Raw genomic sequence first — 17746 nt, forward strand, 5'->3', positions numbered from 1 at the left:
TTACTATGTGCCAAGCATTGTACTAAGTCTACATTATCTCACTTAATTCCTAAATAATGACCTTAAAAAGTAGATAGTTTCCATCCCTGAAATAGGACAACCTGATAGGATTATTGTTAGGTTGAACGGAGATAAAACTCTGAAGGATTTAGCTCAAAGCTGCCATTTTGACAGGGCTGGGTTTTTTTGTTCAGGACTCTGGGTTCCATGCCTATCCGAGACAATCTGAGCGAGTTATCTCAGCAGTGCTGACCTCCGAGCCCCTCGAGGGTCTGCTAGCAGGGACCTCTGGGGATGACACAAGGTCATCTTCTGTAAGACCCAGACTGTCACTTCAGGAGACTGTTATGATAGTGGGGCAGGGGACAAGACTGTGACTACAAATCTGGGGAGGGTTTGGGAGCCCTCTTACGTGCTGCTGTCTGCAAGTTTAGTACATACAGAAGGTGCTTTCAAGTGACCACTGTTCCACACCTGTATCACTAGCCTGTTCAAGTCCAATGGGGATTCGTCTGTGTGTGTTTTTCAAGAATTCATTCATAAATAGGATTTAAGTGTCTCCCTCCAGGCACTATGCCGAGGGCTGGGGGGTACGGCAGTGAATAAGACACATAGGATAGGGAGAGGGACACCAAACAAGGAAACGGAGGAGCAGGAGTCTTCCTGGTGGCAAGTTCTGTCGGCAAAAAGGTGGAGAGGAAGTCCTGAGGAGAGGGGTGCTCCAGATTAAGTCGTCACTGAGGACCTGAAGTTCTTGGAAAAGAAGAGCAGCCGCAGGGTCCTTCGCAGGGCACAAGGCCCAAGGCCTCGAGGTGAGAAAGGACAAGGGCGGTGAGGAGATGGGAGGGGGTGCAGGGAAGTCTGAGGGGATGTGAAAGCCAGTTCAAGTGGAGCCCTGTTCGCCAGGACAGGGAGTGCGGATTTGATCCTGGGTCTGATGCGAGCCACTGGGAAGGGCTTTCAGCTAGAAGGGGCTGCCTGGAATCCCCTCGTCGTGGCCGTGAAGAGTCTGTGGGAGAGGGGCATTACAGGGTCGGTGTTAAGCTGTTAGCTAAATGAATGGCTTGGATGGATGCGTGGACGTACCTCCATGAAGGGCTGTTCCACCGGCGCCCCAGACCCCGGCGACTGCCGGAGGCACACGTTGTAGGCCAACGACCAGGCGCTGTGACCTTGGGCACATCCCCTCCCCGACTCAGGGCCCGGAACCCTGCGTCTCGGGGGCGGGGAGGACGTGCAAGGAGGGACAGTACGCGCGAGCGGCAGGCTGACCGACCGCGGATCCTCCCGCTCGCCATTGCCAGACCCCCGACTCAGCCAGAACGTCGCCGCCTGCGGTGTTTACATTCCCCCCGCGCAGGCCACGCGGCCTTTTGCCGCTCNGTCAGGCCGGGCCAGGGTGGGGGTGGGGCGAGGCCGGGTCGCCGGGTCCCCGAGTCGTCAGCGTGGGGTGCCCCGTCAGGGTGGCTCAGAGACGGACCAGGGGAAGGTGTTGAGGGGGAGACTGAGGCAGCCCGGGCCCCAAGAAAGGCGATGGGCAGGCGAGGATTTCCGGGGGGCGTCCGGGCCCCCCCAACCCCGGGTTCGGACCCAGCATCGNGGGTGTCCGGGGCAGGCCTGCGGGACTTGGCCCCCCACCTCTGGTCGTCCTCACCCCACTGTCCGGTTTGTGCCCCCCAAGGCCTGAGATCTGATCCCACACCCCAGCCCATGNGGGGAGAACTCACCCTGACCTGTGTGCCACCCTGGCTTATAGGGATGCGAAGGAACGGGACACCATGAAAGAGGAAAGTGGCACCGATGTCTCTGTTCGCTCCAGGAAAAGGAAGGCAAATGTGGCTGTTGTGAGTACAAAGGAGACAGGTGGGGGAGGAGACCCCCTCAATCTTACCTGGGTACCAGACTGGGCTCCACCACATGTTTATTGATAGGGGGTTAATGGGGTGCATTTATTTGGCAGAAATGCTGCCTGTAACCTAACCAACTTTTTCTCTCTTCTGTTTTTGTCTTTGGGTTGTTTGATGTGTTTCCTTGTGGGGTGGGGGTTGTTTTATGTTAGTTTTTGCAGGATCCAGATGAAGAAATCGCAAAAATTGACAGGACTGTGAGAAGCCAGTGCGGCAGTCAGGTTGGTACACTTGCTAATTGGGCCTAGGTGGAGGGCCTCCTGCTCTTTGTGGGTTAAATTGAATCTCAGTCTCCAAAACCCTCCTGCTGAAGGGTTTTTCTCTACCTTTGGCTGCTGTACATATGGCTGAGCTCTGTGCCTGTCAGTGGAACTGACCTCTACCAGCTTTGGGATTCCAGGGAGGTCTTGTGTCCCTGACCGGCAGCTTTGAGATTACAAATATGCGCTGATGTCTGGAAGAACCAGAATGCACATCAAATAACTCAGTCCTCTCCTTTTGCCCTTGAGGAAACTCAGACTCAGAGGAAGAAAGTAACCCAGAGTCCTGTGCAAGCCAGGGGCGGAGTTCATCCCAGAGCCTTGTCTCTGGGCTGGTGAACTGGGGGGAGGGCTCCTGACAGAGCTTTTTGGGTATAATGATGGGGGTTTGTGTGTGTGTTGGTAGCAACCATGAATTCTCCCCAGCCACGCTTCTGTTTTTCCATCATGGTGCTTAAGGACCTCCATTCCCCTTCCCACCCCTTTTAGGTCAGGTTTCTAACTTTCCCCCCCTCCTAGAAGTTCTCAGCCTATCTAACAGTTACCTACAGTGATCACTGCTGTCTGGGGCTCGATCTGGCCTCAACCGGAGAGTTAGTGAAACATTCTGTGTAATGATATATGTATCTCAACACATTTTTTTAATGGACTAGTCCATTCCTCTTGTCTCTCTTTCTTGGAGTTACCGCCAAATTTCCTGTGTGCTCATGATATCATTGCAATATCAGAAGTTCTTAGCCGAAAAAGCTTATGTTATCTCTCTACCTCCAGAAATGGCTGGAGACCATAGTTAATGGCTCCAGCAGGGGAAGCAGCCAATCTCCAAACTAGTGGATCAGGCCTTCCGACCCTATCACAGATAAAAGCTGAGCAGGAATAGTATTTGAGCTGAGGGCAATGGTCCCAACTAGGGTAGCAGTGGGCAGCACATCACTTTGTTGGGCGGTAGGCAACAGCCATAGCTGGTTCTAGAAGAGTGAAGGGCTTTAAAGCAGTGGGTTTACAGTAACAGTTGTCACTGCATGTAAGACTCTAGGAATTAGCACTTCTGGGACAGTCCACTGAATATTGAACGAGGGGTTGATGATTTCCTTCTCTGTTAGAAGGAGAAATACTTTATTCACTTTAGGGAACGAAATGAGACAATGCATCCCAGTTCTTTCCTTTTCTTTTTCTCTCCTTAAAACAAACAAACTTAGCAGTTTGATTTTTGTGGGGTATGATAAAATGGATCTCCGCTTTGTGAAACTCAAGGTTGCTTATTTTCCCAGCTGTTTTTGAGTTGAAATTTCCAACTGAGAATAAAGCAAAGGCATCCCTATTGACTTCTTAAGAGTTTTAGAGTACTTTGTGTTCTCAAGGATAATCTGAGCAGTGCTAGGGTACCTAAGTGGGGCTGTCTGTGGTCCTATCCCTAAATTGCAGATGGTTGATAACTGTGGCACGTGAATAGCCATATCATTTCCCACTAACTAGAAGGAATTTTCATAGTTGTTCAGAGATTAATGACAACAGGTTTCTGCACATTTTGTAGAGCAGATAGCTTGAAAACTGTCCATCTGTTTACAGAGGAATTGTTGTCTTTTGTTATTTCTCTGTGTAGATTCATGAAGCTAGAGTTTTGGGGTAACACAACCTTTTTCCCTATTAATGACACACAATTTTTCTCAGTAGTTACAGTACAATACAGTACAATAGCCTTGAACCACTTGTAGCCATTATGCTAAACTCATTATAAATGTTTCATCAAGACCACAGAGAACCTTTGATTCCTACCTTAGGACTTTCTTAACAAGAATAACCTGTTATCTAAAATCCATTTAACACATCCATTTTGTTTAAGTTTTTGCATAAGACCCAGCCTTTTTGTTTAAGTGAAATGCTGGGCTTTCCGTGAGTTACTTCTCAGAACCTAATTTACATAGGTAATTCTTAATTAAAAGTGGCATAAGGAGTCAGAAGTGATTAGAAATAGTCAAAATTGGTCTCTTGCTCTTATCCCATTCCTTCCTAAAGTTGGACCGATCTCATCTCCTTTGAAACCCAGTATAGGCTCAAGTTAAGGGCCAACTTTCAGAACCATGTGTCCCCTTGTGGTTCACCCAATTTGTCTATGAACCTGCAGGTTGAAAATTGCTGCCATTTTATCCCCCAAAGCCTGCTCTCTGCTATTTCAGCCATCTGGCTGTAGAGGGTGGCTCCCAGCTTCTGCCTTCAAAACCAGAATTCATTCTTGAATGAAGAGCAACTTGAAGCATTTGTAATGTGACCCTTTTTGAGTCAAGGAAATACTACCAGCACGTGATACTAGAGCTGGGAAGAGGAGGCTGCCCTTCTGGAACAGCTGTTGGCAGGAGTTGTCATGGCTAATTTGCATGCCCAGTTCTTTGCACCCTGGGTGGAGAAGAGCTTTATCCTGCTTTGCTCTCTTAGCACACTGAAAGTGCTCTGGCTTCCTCTGAGAGTGGCTGCTGTGCTGTGATAGCCTGCCTCTACCATACCTTCCAGGTAGCACCTGGGATGCAAGGCCCCATGCTCATTTCTAGTCATCTCATTGTCCTTTCTCTAGTCAACCTTCATGAACTGTCTGCTTAAAAAAAAATGCCAGTCTCAGACTTCCACAGGGCTTCCATGTGGGATTGTTACCTGCCATATTGTCAACAAAATCATTCTTATAATTCAAAAGTCAATCATAGGTTTCTTTTCAGAGTAGGATGATAAACAGAGTAGCTTTAAAGAGAAAATTTTCCAAATGGCAAAATGACCTTAGTATTTTCCAAATATTGAAAATTGAATAAAATTAAGGATCTGGAACCTTTAAAAGAAATGCAAATTTCTTGGGTTTTTAATGATGGTTTATTCACTTATCAGTTATTTGGATCTTTTTTTTGTAAGACTTTGGGAGCAGGATTCAAAGGTCTTCATGGGTATCTGGCTTCTATCTCCACAGACTCCTTAGTATAACCTGTGGCCATTCCTGGATTTGGTTTTAACTAGGCAGATATTCTTTCTTGTTTTGTTTTGAGTTAAGGAAAACAAAAGATCCCCATTATGTAATACATTAGGCTGTTATTAACACCCGAAAGATGTCACATTTGATGGGTTTTTGTTTTAAGGTGGGGAGACTTTAAATATAGATGGTAATCAATTTACATTTTTGATCTTTTATACTGGTGAATGTGGAGAGCTTATGTAACTCGATCTTTTATTGGAAATTCTTTCACTTTTAAGAAATTTTAGAGAGTTAGTTGTACTTGTTAAAGAATAAATTTTTGAGTTGTGACCAGATAATCCCATGAGATACTTCAGAATTTATGCCCAGTATCTTACTGATCTGCAAATGGATTTACGATTTTGTTTTGTTTTGTTTGTATTGTATTGTATTGTAAAAGGTGTTGGTGTTTTATCTTAACCCCTCTTGCATCCATCTTACTACTCAGGTACTTATAAGTGTGACAGCGTAGAGGATACAAATGCTACTGACTTTGTAGTTTTCTTAGATATTTACTGTATAGACTCTTAAGTCAATAACAAATGAAATGAAAGCTTGGAGTCATTACTGTGGTTTTTACTTACCTGTTCCATCTTCATCTTAATTTAAGCCAGAATATGTATTTAGGTCTGCAGCGTTAAGATATTTTCTGTTTTACTAGCTGTTCTACAAATCAATGAATGTAAAAATAGCTGGTTCACATCAAACGTTTAAAAATATGTCTTTCTTTTATAGCCTTGGGATGGTAATTCAGTGTGTGAAAACCCCTGTTCCTTGATTCCTACACCTGACAAAGAAGAGGATGAGCCAACATACCCAAGTTCCACATGCGGGCCTCAGAGTTTCATGCCCTCCAGAGCCTCACCACTGCCTCTCCTGAAGTAAGTTGACTACCACATGCCTTCCAGAGCTCTTCCTCCTTGTGCTCAATCACACCAAGTTAGAATGGACGCATACTGACACCTACCTTTTGTTTTTCACTTGGTTTTGTGTTTTGTAGCTGGGCAAATAGAGACGAGGTTTGGAAAATTATGTTAAACAAGGAAAAGACATACTTACGGGATAAGCACTTTATGCAGCGGCACCCTCTCCTGCAGCCTAAAATGCGAGCAATTCTTCTGGATTGGTTAATGGAGGTGAGTTTGAGTCTTTCTGCTGCCTGGAAGCATTGACCACACCTAGAATCTTCTGTGCTATTATAATCTCTTTTGTGTGTTTGATCCCATTGACATATTCTGTGTCTCTGAAACTGGTATATATACTTCAGTAGTCTAATGTTTCGCTTGCATTCTTTCTTAGAATTTCTGAAGTCTCCTTTACCTCTTAGATGCTTTTAAGTTGGCATCTAATTTATTTCTTCAAAGTTCAAATAATTACAGAAGTTCTATTTTCCACTTAACTGTAAATATTGATATTTGGTCTTTGTTAATTAAATTACTTTTAAATATATCCAATGGAATGCAGATAACAGCTATTTGATAGCCACTATCATAAGTTTTAAAAATATAGGAACAGGCTTATCTTTAACAGAGAGCTTACATTGTTCCTTTTTAACTCTTTAGATCCATTTCTCTTTCCCCACAGAATATCCTCTTAAGAAAATATATTGTTCAATTCTTTTATTGGCCACACTATCATACTTCTCTGCAGCAGCTGATCAAAAGAACAAGTATTGGGGTGGCTCAGTCGGTTAAGCAACTGACTTCGACTCAGGTCATGCTCTCATGGTTCATGAGTTTGAGCCCCACATCTAGCTCTCCACTGTTAGTGCAGAGACCACTTCAGATCTTCTGTCTCCCTCTTTCTTGGCCCTTCGCCCACACATTCTCTCTCTGTCTCTCTTTCTCTCAAAAATAAACATTAAAAAAATTAAGAAAAAGAACAAGTATTACACATTTTGCTGGGTAATTGTTAAATAAAAATATTGTATAGGCAGTGTACTTCTTTCTGAGAGGAAGGGTGGGTGACTCAGTAGTGCTTCTTGGACACCTTTGTAAGTCTTGGGTGATGTGAAATGGGATTTCATCTGTGATGTTGAAGGACATCTCAGGCAGATCCATTTTATGGAAAAGGACATATGGAAGTTGAGTGCCTAAATATTCCCTAAAAACAAACTGCTGTGTACTCTTTGGAAAAGTGTGTATCCAGCGGTATGCGTACCCATTACGCTCATCCTAGAATCAAATCCCCTACTGCCACCATCTATGTGTCTTCATCAGGCAAGTCACTTAACTGAGGATCTTGGTTTTCTCACCTGTAATATTTTCTAGCAGTGTTTCCCTTGCAGAATTTATATGGATTAGAAATAGTCTGTATGAAGTGCAGCTTACATAGTCCACAAGATAGCTGTTTAGACCATTATTAATCTGCTTTTCTTTATTGGTCTCTGGATATAGTAACATTTTCTGTACTGAGTTCTTTGGCAGGTCTGCTTGAAACTAGGGCCCTTGCAGGTGCCCTCCACAGGCCCATTCTGGCACATAGACTTTCTGGGCCCTTTGGGTCAGTTTATAATTCCTTGAAGCAATAGATGTAGTGGCTTGTATTCTCCCAGGCTCCAACTCATTAGACGTTGTGACTGAGAAGTTCTATTCTGTATAATGCAGTTGATGCCAAATACTTTAAGGAAGGTTTTTCTCTGAAAGTCCGTCAAAAGAAAGTCATGTAATCCCATTGAAAAGACAGAAAAGAACGGTAACCTTTTTTGTCCTCGCTGAGACAGTACTTGAGGCTTGTGTGCAGTGATACCGTTTCTCAGCCTCTAGCCCAGCCAGGAAGTCTGCACGCTTGTGGGAAAGGTGGCGCTCATGCTGTGTGCCCAATGTGAGCTGGGTGACATAGGTCTGAGAGTTTTGTTCCTGAGAGGACAGAAGCTCTAGTTTCACTTCTGATCAGACTGTAATTGTGTTACTTTATGAAAACTGACTTTAAACATGCCCTAGCCTGGACTTTAGGTGAATCGCCTCTTTGGTGATTGGTGGCATTTTCTGTTAATGTTCTGTTGTTTCTCTGGTGCCTTTTCTACTTTTTATGCCCATGAATTTCACTTATACCTGGGAAGGCCTGTTTAGGAATAGTAGTTTTATATGCATAATCAGACATTTGATGGTGGTGGTAAGTTGTGATCTAACACTTCTTTGGTTGTCTTTAGTTCCCTTATGCACACCATTTTACCCTGTCTCTCAGCAGTCCTATGAGGTAGGCAGGTCAGGCATGGTCCTCATATTATAGTTCAAGATAATCGTTCAGTTTTTCCATGAAAATGCTGCTTTACCAGGTGATGAACATACCTTTCTCCCCCTACCTATGAAGATTTGCTCTTACTATTATTATATAGATCATAAAACACTTAATCCTTGTATGTGGGTTCCAGTTTTTCATTGTGTGTGTACTTGGGGCCAAACAAGGTAACAATCCTTTCAGAAAAGCAAAGTTCACTCTCTCTTGATTTGGTTATATTGTCCTTCACCAAAACTCATGGCAAGTGTTTTGTTTTGTTTTTGTCTTTCTTTTTTCCTCAAGTAACTGTTCTAAAACTTACTTTTTTTCAGGTGTGTGAAGTCTATAAACTTCATAGAGAGACATTTTACTTGGCACAGGATTTCTTTGATCGGTATATGGCAACACAACAAAATATTGTAAAAACACTTTTACAGCTTATTGGGATTTCATCTTTATTTATTGCTGCCAAACTTGAGGTAAATCATTTTCAAATGTTATGTAGCATATACTGTTTCTTGAGATCCTCTGAGATTACTGGAAGAGGCCAACTTTTTTTCTACATTTTTCTAATTTGAGGTTGTCTAAAGTAAAGATACAGGCAGAAAGGGCTAGAAATTAACTAAGAAGTGAGAGAAGTAGTGAGTCTATAAAATGTTTAGGTTAATGTAGTTACTTTAAGCCAAAAATTTGAACTTTGACCCAAGAGGATTAAAATTTTGGAGTGTTTAGAAGGGCAGATGGGCCTAACTTGCAAACATGTTACTAAAGGTATTAAAAAGGGTGAAAATTTCAAAACTCTTCCCACTGAGTAGAAGTTGTGTATGCATTTCTTTATTGCTAAGGGGGTGGTGTTTCTTTCATAGTGAATACATTTTGACCAGCAGAGTAGCTCCTGTAGGTATTCCATGGTGCTCCCTCTCTCTCTTTTCATGGTAAAATACTAAAAATATTTGGATGTACATTATAAGTTTAAAACTATTAGAGATTTTGCTAGTTGTTTCTCCCTTATATATCCTTTTAGGAAATCTATCCTCCAAAGCTGCACCAGTTTGCATATGTTACAGATGGGGCTTGTTCGGGAGAAGAAATTCTTAGCATGGAATTAATCATTATGAAGGTAGGTTACAAGTTAATTTTTCAGTCCTTTTTAAAAAATGCATACATAATAGCTTTTCCACATTAGTGTGAGTGCATCTGGTTAGGTGTTCTCCAGATGGACACATTGTGGTGTGGAACATGGCTGTGTTTTGAACTTCTTTAGAGGCCCAAGGGGAGCAGAAATAGCTTTTTCTTTTCTGAACCATTGGTCTCTTTTCTGTTTTTCCTTAGGCCCTTAAGTGGCATTTAAGTCCCCTGACCATTGTGTCCTGGCTGAATGTATATATGCAGGTTGCATATCTAAATGACTTATATGAAGTGCTCCTGCCACAGTACCCCCAGCAAATCTTCATACAGATTGCAGAGGTAAGTGACTCTTACCTCTATGGGGCTACCTACCCTGTCATTAGATCGCGTAAATGTAGAAGGGATGTATGGTGGCCATCTGCCTCAGTGTTCTTTTCTTCTCCATAGCTTTTAGATCTTTGTGTCCTGGATGTTGGCTGCTTAGAATTTCCCTATGGTGTACTTGCTGCTTCTGCCTTGTATCATTTCTCTTCCTCTGAGTTGATGCAAAAGGTTTCAGGTACGTTGCCTTTCCGGTCCATTCATAAGGTCTATTAAACTTACAAACCATTTGAGCCTAAAATTTATTTTCTTTGCAGGGTATCAGTGGTGTGATATAGAGAAGTGTGTCAAGTGGATGGTTCCATTTGCCATGGTTATAAGGGAGACAGGAAGTTCAAAACTCAAGCACTTCAGGGGAGTTCCTGCTGAAGATGCGCACAACATCCAGACCCATATAAACAGCTTGGATTTGCTGGTCAGTAGCCTTCCTTGTTTCCCAGATAAATTCTTAAAGCTGCTTAACTACCCTCTTCACTTTTCTTCAGACAGGCTCCAGATATCCCAGAAAGACTCCCAATTCTTTTAGTTCCTTAAAAAGAGAAAAATTGTGGTCAATAGATGCCATGTCTAAATAGCGTGTAGACCAGACTTTTAGATTGTTCTTTTTCTCCCTCATTTCCATAGAAAAGAGCACACAGAGTGCGAAGCCCAAAGGATACACTCTTCCATATTAACATCTCTCACTCTCTTATTCTTACCAGGACAAAGCCCAAGCAAAGAAAGCCATATTGTCTGAACAAAATAGGATTTCTCCTCTCCCCACCGGGGTCCTCACTCCCCCACAGAGCAGCAAGAAGCAGAGCAGTGGGCAGGGGACTGCGTGACCACACCAGCATTCTCCACCAAAGACAGTTGTGCGGAAGCGCCTGCTCCAAGTTCTCTTCTGTGCACCGTGGCAGAGGCACACATTAGCTTTTACAGATATTTAAATGGAAGAGCATGTCTCTTCCACAACCGAAGTGTTTCTGTGGATGGCATTGGACAGGGAGAAGTGTTTTTTATTGAACGCTTAGATTTTTTTAAATAAGTGGGTCAAGTACACCAGCCACCTCCAGAACACCATTGAGTGCTCCAGATGCTGCTAAGGAGGGTGATACTTGACTTGATTGACTATTCACACAGATAACAAAGGCTTGAAGTCGAGGAGTGCCACGTCGCTGTTGGTCTTCCCTTGGGTGTTCTGGGTTGTGTCGTACTGAGTGAGGCAGGTGGTTGTGAGCGTTGTGATGTGGAGCCCACAACCAGCTGTGCTGGGGGCCTGCCCTTTTCACACTATCAGTTGACAATATACAATGCCTTTTATGAACTGTTATTTTGTAAGTGCTGCTATGTCTATCCGTTTTTTTAATAAAGATAACACTGTCTTTGAGACAGCTGGTTTTACGAGCTATGTCTGATCATTTAAGTTAGAAGTCACCTTTGAATGTGGCTATATTAGGTTCTCTTTTTTAACTTCATACTTCTTGATGCTCACATCTTTCAAGCAAATATATTTAAAAGAAAACTTTTGACATGAACTCTAGGTGCAGCCTTAAAGGCCTCCCACGGGTCCCCTGGGGTGGGAATGAAGCTTCCATTTGGCATTTTTCCCACAATGTCCTGCGCAGTGGCTGCTCGGGTGGCTCACTGGCTGGCTCCAGGGTAGTGGGGAAGTCCTGTCTGCATCCAAGAGGATTCCTAAGTATAATTTCTGTCCTAGGATAGGCCAAAGGATATAAAGAATCTGTAATTAGTGTTACCTAATGCTCTTGGTCCTTACTCAAATCTTAACCTAAAGAACTTTTGTTTGGAGAACTTGTTAATGTAGCCTAAAACCAAAGTATGAAGAAAAAAATGTAAAATAACATTATATATAGCTCAAGCCAGATGCCAGTGTACGGGCTGTTCTCTGACCACGGATGCAGTCACCACATGCCTTGCTAATGGAGGAGGCCACTATCCACTTTAAGGCCTAATATGTATAGTACACATTGCATTTTGTTGAACATTCTCGTGGTGGTCATGTCAAGTTTTGTGTTCTACTTTCTTGCAGTGCTTTGGTGTATGTATGGGTTCATAAAAGGGAGGGTGAATGAGCAAATAAATCCCACTTATTTTTGACGTATTCTATCTCATTTTCCAAAATCGTGTCTAAAGTAGAGAAACAGTCATTTTAAAGCCGTACCATATTTAGATGAAGTTGGAGAGAGACCCTACTCTTTCACATTACGATGTCATAGTTTTCTAAGCTTTAATACAGTTTTCCTAATAAATGCATTATAAACCTACATGTTACAGTATTAATCAAATGGTACTCCTAGCCAATTATTCATCTTAGGCAGAGATGTTTCCACCTTAAAAAAGCAGTGAATTTTAAATGGTGATCATTTGTAAGTAACTTGTTAGAAAAACCCTAAAAGTGGTTAATTTACACTTGGCATTTTCTATGCAAAATTATTGCACTGAAAACATTTCTATTTGTCAAAGCTTTAGGTAAGTTTGAGGGCTTGGCACATGTGAGGTAACTGGTTCGAAAGCACGTTTGAAGTAAATACTACATAGGTTGTTTGGCCCTTGTTATCGCAGAGCATCGCTGGATCCACTGAGGTGAGAATGCCTTACATGTAGACTTCAGAGTGTTGCATTTCGGGAATCACTGTTTTGTTTTTGTTTTTATGAGATGGCAGTGTTGCCATGGGCAACTCTTAATCACCTGTGCTCAGAGGATGAGTCCTGGATGGATAAGTGAAACTCAAGAGTAATCAATATTTTCTGTGACCCTGCCGGAAACCCTAAGAGCCACTAGTAAGAAAATCAAGTTTCCCTCATTGAAGGAGCTCCTCCTTTTGCTAGTAGTCAGTACAAACTTCGGCCCCTCATCGATTACTCTGCATAGCCATCTGCCAAGTCAATTATGTTCTGCAATTCAGCTAAAACCAGGTGAGGCCCGCTGATGCCAAGTAGACATCAGGGGTGAAAATGGCAGTTCTGGTCAACCTGGGTGAACAGACACTGAGGCAGAGAGGGGAGCAGGAAGAACCCAGAAAAGGAGGTAATATTGCCTCTTAGTCTAACTTCCTTGTGTTAGAGGAGAAACTAAGAGTAACTTATTGACCAACCATGAAGGCTGATTGGATTGTGGTAGAGCAAACCACATCCTCACGTCCTGCCCCAGCTTGCAGTTCACTGGCTAGACCTCACCAGAGCTGCTCTGGTGTCTTCCCCTCCTCCCCCAGTGCCGAAGAAAGAAAACACTGGTCTTTTTTTTTTTTTTTTCAGATGATTCTGACTCTGTTTAATCCTGTGGCTTTTTTTTTTTTTTTACAAATAGTTTATTGTCAAATTAGTTTCCACATAACACTCAGTGCTCATCCCCACAAGTGTCCTCCTCCATGCCCATCCCCCCTCCCCCCCACATCCATCAGTCCTCAGTTTTTGTCAGCATTCAAGAGTCTCTCATGGTTTGCCTCTCTCCCTTTCCCCCACCATTTCCGCCCTTCTTCTCCCCCTTGTTCCTCCGTCAAGTTCCTCCTAATCCTCCTATACGTGCAAACATATGATATTTGTCCTTCTCTGCCTGACTTATTTCGCTCAGCATAACACCCTCAAGGTCCATCCATGTTGCTACACATGGCCAGATTTCATTGTTTCTCATTGCCATGTAGTATTCCATGGTATAGATAAACCACATCTTCTTGATCCATTCATCTGTTGATGGACACTTAGGCTCTTTCCATGTTTTAGCTATTGTGGAGAGTGCTGCTATGAACATTGGGGTACATGTGCTCCTATGCATCAGCATTTCTGTATCTCTTGGGTAAATTCCTAGCAGTGCTATTGCTGGGTCATAGGGGAGTTCTATTGTTAGTTTCCTTAGGAACCTCCACACCGTTTTCCAGAGGGGCTGTACCAGTTTACATTCCCACCAACAATGTAGGAGGGTGCCCGTTTCTCCACATCCTCGCCAGCATCTAGAGTTCTCTGATTTGCTCATTTTAGCCACTCTGACTGGCGAAGAAAACACTGGTCTTAAGGTAGAACCTGTCGAAGGCTTTCCAATGCCATCTTCCCTGTGGAACTTGGACACCTCGTTGTTTCATGGATTTCATATCAAGGGGATAAATAGATGAGACTGAGGTTCACATGGACTTTAAGTTCCTAAAGGCAGATAAGTAAAGCTTTTGAGCCCTTTAAGGTTTGGAGCACAGTGCAAGATACACTTCTAGCCTCTAACTCAGACACAAACGAGATTGGAGTTTATTCGGGCAAAATCAGGCTGTAGCTCAGAGCAGAGTTGGAAAGAGAAATCAAATCTGATAATGTCTAGTCATATTTACCCAACCGTGCATTTTCCTACCACATGTTCAACATTTTGAAATTCAAATCACATTTATACCTTGGACATTGTTAGAAGACTATTTTTATCCCTGCTGTAATCATCTAATTTGCTGATTACAGGTCTCAAATTGCCACAGAGAACTCAATTTTTGAAAGAATTGTCCTGTTTGATCAAATATGTTATTCAAGCAATGCAGTCATTTGTTCCACAAGGTTACCTGCCAGGCAGAGCTAACCAGGAGTAATAGCATTAGAAGCCTATACTTAAAATCAAGCATTAGCTAATCTGCCTGTGACAATAGAGTCTTAAATATAATTTGCTGCAGATACTTCAGTCCCTGCACTGACAGACAATTGCATTTTGTATTCAGTGAGCATAGATTTTTCCTAACTCATCCCAACTCCAAATTTAACTCCAGAAGACTCTAATGTGCTCAGTTTCACAGGCTTACCAGGTACTATTTCCCAGGAGCCTCAGACAGGAGGGCAATACTGTCCTGCATTGAATAAATACTCCCTCTGCCACCCCCCAGCCGTCTTTTAAATTGCTTTTCCTGATCAATGCCAATTCCGAAAACTGTGTAGCACCTGACTGCAGTGAGTTCTGATGTGGGCTTCCCTAGGATGATGTGAGGCACCCTCACTTGCTGCCTCCCCCCCGCCCCCATGCTGGAGACAAAAGCACACGGGGCACAGCCATAGAGCTCAGGTGAGCGTGCATCCTCCCCCTTAGCCAGTTAAGAGTCCTCACGAGTCCACGGAAGAAGTGGGAGATGAGGCAGAGGAGGTGACAGAGGCCACATCACAATGGGCTTCTACGCGTCAAGCCGAACACAGACCTGATATCCCTATATGTATGGAGAGCAGGGAGCTGGTGTTTGTGAAGAGGGTGGTGATGTGCTCAGAGCTACGTCAGGAGGCAGGAGTTGAAGAAACAAGCCCAGAGTTCCACCTCTAAGTGCCACAGGAAAATGACTGTAGTACATGCATCAGGAATTTCTGAATGGCCCCGTGAGAATGACTGCCCAACATCTCTTTTCAGGCCACAGTGACTTCTGACTCTGCACCTCTGCGTGGCAACCCATCCACAGTCAGCTAGACCCTCACCTCCTGCAGACCACTCTTGTCTGGTCCACACCAATGTCATTTCTTTACTGGGCTCTGGTGTCACATATACCCCCTCTCTCCCCAGCTTTGGGCTTCTGTCCCCATGCACCGCACACTGCCCTCACCAAAGCCACCTGAGACCCCCACAGGACAAACCCAATGGCACCCTTTAGGGCATCTTTGCCACACTTAGTGCCCCTGACCCCCCTTCCCTCAGGAAGTTCTCACTTCTCTGATTTCTCTCCCCTAGTCCCCCAGCCACACACCAGGTATCATATCTTCCAGGCATAAGGTGGAGGAGCTCCAGGCCCACTGCTCTCGGCATTCCAGTCTTGGGCAAGCTCACCACTCACTTGGTGCCTCCCCTGTGCCTCCCTGGCTCCCACTTGGCATCTCCAGTCCACAGGTTCGCCCCGGCCCCCACCTGCAGAGCCACCTGCCTGAAAGGTGCCTCCACCTGCACATATCTTCATCGCAACACGCATCTTCTAGGGGAATTGCTCACTCTGATTTCCACTATTAATACTTTCAGGAAAAATGGGAACCAGGATACACAATACACATAGGAAAATCACTCAATTCACAAGTCGTCAGGGGAATGCAAAACAAAACAATGAGATCAGCTCACATGCATCAGACAGGCAAAAATATTTGAGTGCAGGAAATACTGCAATGACTTACCTGATGACCCATTACCAGATTTGCCAACTCGGCTTCACTTCTTTTTTTTTTTTTTTTTTTTTTTTTTAAGGACTATAACAGTGAAGACTCCACAGAAGGTCCCCCTTGTCTCCCTCCCTGATCCCATTGGCTTTTGGTTCCTCCTCCCTCCTCAGAGGAAACAATCACTCTGAGGTCAGTATGAATGATTCCCACACATATTTTTAGACTTTTATCATTGATATTTGGCTCCATAAGCAATAGCCTTAAAGAAACACTGCCCTGTGGGTTTTAAAAATTCACACAAGTGGAGTCAAACCTTTCATATAATACCACATGCTATTTTCTTTCAACATTATTTTCAAGTTTTACCCATGTGGACACACATAGCATTGGATTATTTATTTTTAACTGTGATAGAGTTTTCTCTTGTGTGAACTTCTCACAGTGTATATATTCCCTCCCAGGCCAGTCCACGCATAGGTCACCAATTTCTTCACCTTCACAGACGATGCAATGAACATCTTGTACACACATGTGCCACGTGTGTGGATTCCTATAGGGCACATTACCGGACCTGGAATCGCTGTGTCAAAGGCCATGTGCTCCTGCAACTTGACTAGATGTGGTCAGCTAATTCCCAAAATTATGCCAATTTATCCTCCCAGCCAGGGAGTGTGAGAGTTCCTACCTTCCCACTTCTGCTCCAGCACTTGGTACAGCCATCTTTTCTTCCCGTTAAAATTGCTATTATTTAACTTTCTTGGTTTTTCTCTGATTATAGAAGAGGAATATGTCTGTTATAATAAATTAGACTACCACGGACATGTACAACATCGAAAGTGAAAACCCCTCTGAGATACCATTCTTAACAGTTTTGGTATTAAAATATACCTTGCTCCAGAATTTTTTTCTATGCATACAGTAACATATAAACAGGCAAAATATTTGCTGGTTTTGTACAGGGCTATTTCATCCAATTGTATCTCTTAAGTAGTTTAAAAGGCACGTACCCATACAAACTCACCCCCATTGTGTTTTTATTTTTCAGTGATTGCTTGCCTCTTGATTTTATCGCCTAGCACCTAATTTCAGAACCTGGGACGTGATAGGTACTTATTAAATATTTGTTCCCTGAATGAATAGGGAGATGGATTGATTCTTACAAGTGACATGTGCAGTCGCTTTCATGAAATTTCTTACTTTTCCATGCCCAGAAGAATACCTGCCAACTTCCATATGCAAAAGATCAACATTAAGATTGAAATGCAAGACCTTAGCTGAAAGGAATGAGACCCCTGTTACCATTCTAGTGTTTTTATCTGGGCAAAGGAGCCACACACCATTGAATTCCAATTCCTGGAGGGGTCACCAGGGTGGGATGACATACAAAAGCCCAGGCTCCAATGCATCATCAGACAGAGAGCTAGACTGACAAATCCATTCCTCTACTCATTCAGAGAGTTCTCTGTGTCCCTCTTGCTAAGCACCTAACCAAATTATACCTTGTAGACAAGGAGGGAGCACCCAGTCCACACGAGATGATGACTTGGTCTGAAGCATTCCCCCTGAAGTTTTGTGTCCTCCATGCCTCCCCGACTCTGTGCAGGAGTCCAGGGCTTGGGGTCAAGCACCGCTGTGTGGGGTTCTGTTGTGATTGGGATGCAAGGAAGTTCTTAAAGCATTTGAGCCGATGTGCAACTTGGGAGAGCTCACACAGAGCTGTGGCTGCCCAGTGCCTGGCATCCTGGCTGGCAGGGCCTAGCGTGCAGGGC

At 43.7% G+C, this 17746-nt stretch overlaps 1 protein-coding gene across 1 annotated transcript; it reads left to right on the forward strand.

The window, feature by feature from the left end:
- Positions 1 to 1760: 1760 nt before the first annotated feature.
- Positions 1761 to 11270, forward strand: CCNE1 (cyclin E1). The gene is made up of 10 exons (XM_077754623.1): positions 1761 to 1844; positions 2060 to 2128; positions 5895 to 6040; positions 6160 to 6295; positions 8711 to 8857; positions 9403 to 9498; positions 9711 to 9845; positions 9954 to 10065; positions 10145 to 10302; positions 10589 to 11270. The coding sequence occupies exons 1-10, from the start codon at positions 1779 to 1781 to the stop codon at positions 10709 to 10711; spliced, it is 1188 nt and encodes a 395-aa protein (XP_077610749.1). The 5' UTR covers positions 1761 to 1778; the 3' UTR covers positions 10712 to 11270.
- The last annotated feature ends 6476 nt before the right edge of the window (positions 11271 to 17746 follow it).

This window comes from Crocuta crocuta, unplaced genomic scaffold, assembly GCF_008692635.1.
Source record: "Crocuta crocuta isolate KB4526 unplaced genomic scaffold, BGI_CrCroc_1.0 scaffold121, whole genome shotgun sequence".
NCBI lineage: Eukaryota > Metazoa > Chordata > Mammalia > Carnivora > Hyaenidae > Crocuta > Crocuta crocuta.

What these genes read in the sequence shown, in the direction of transcription:
- CCNE1 (XM_077754623.1), top strand. Translation starts at nt 1,779, where the DNA reads ATGAAAGAGGAAAGTGGCACCGATGTCTCTGTTCGCTCCAGGAAAAGG. An exon ending in GGAAGGCAAATGTGGCTGTT is followed by an intron (nt 1,845 to 2,059) that starts GTGAGTACAAAG and finishes GTTTTATGTTAG; the next exon opens with TTTTTGCAGGATCCAGATGA. An exon ending in TCTTCATACAGATTGCAGAG is followed by an intron (nt 9,846 to 9,953) that starts GTAAGTGACTCT and finishes TCTTCTCCATAG; the next exon opens with CTTTTAGATCTTTGTGTCCT.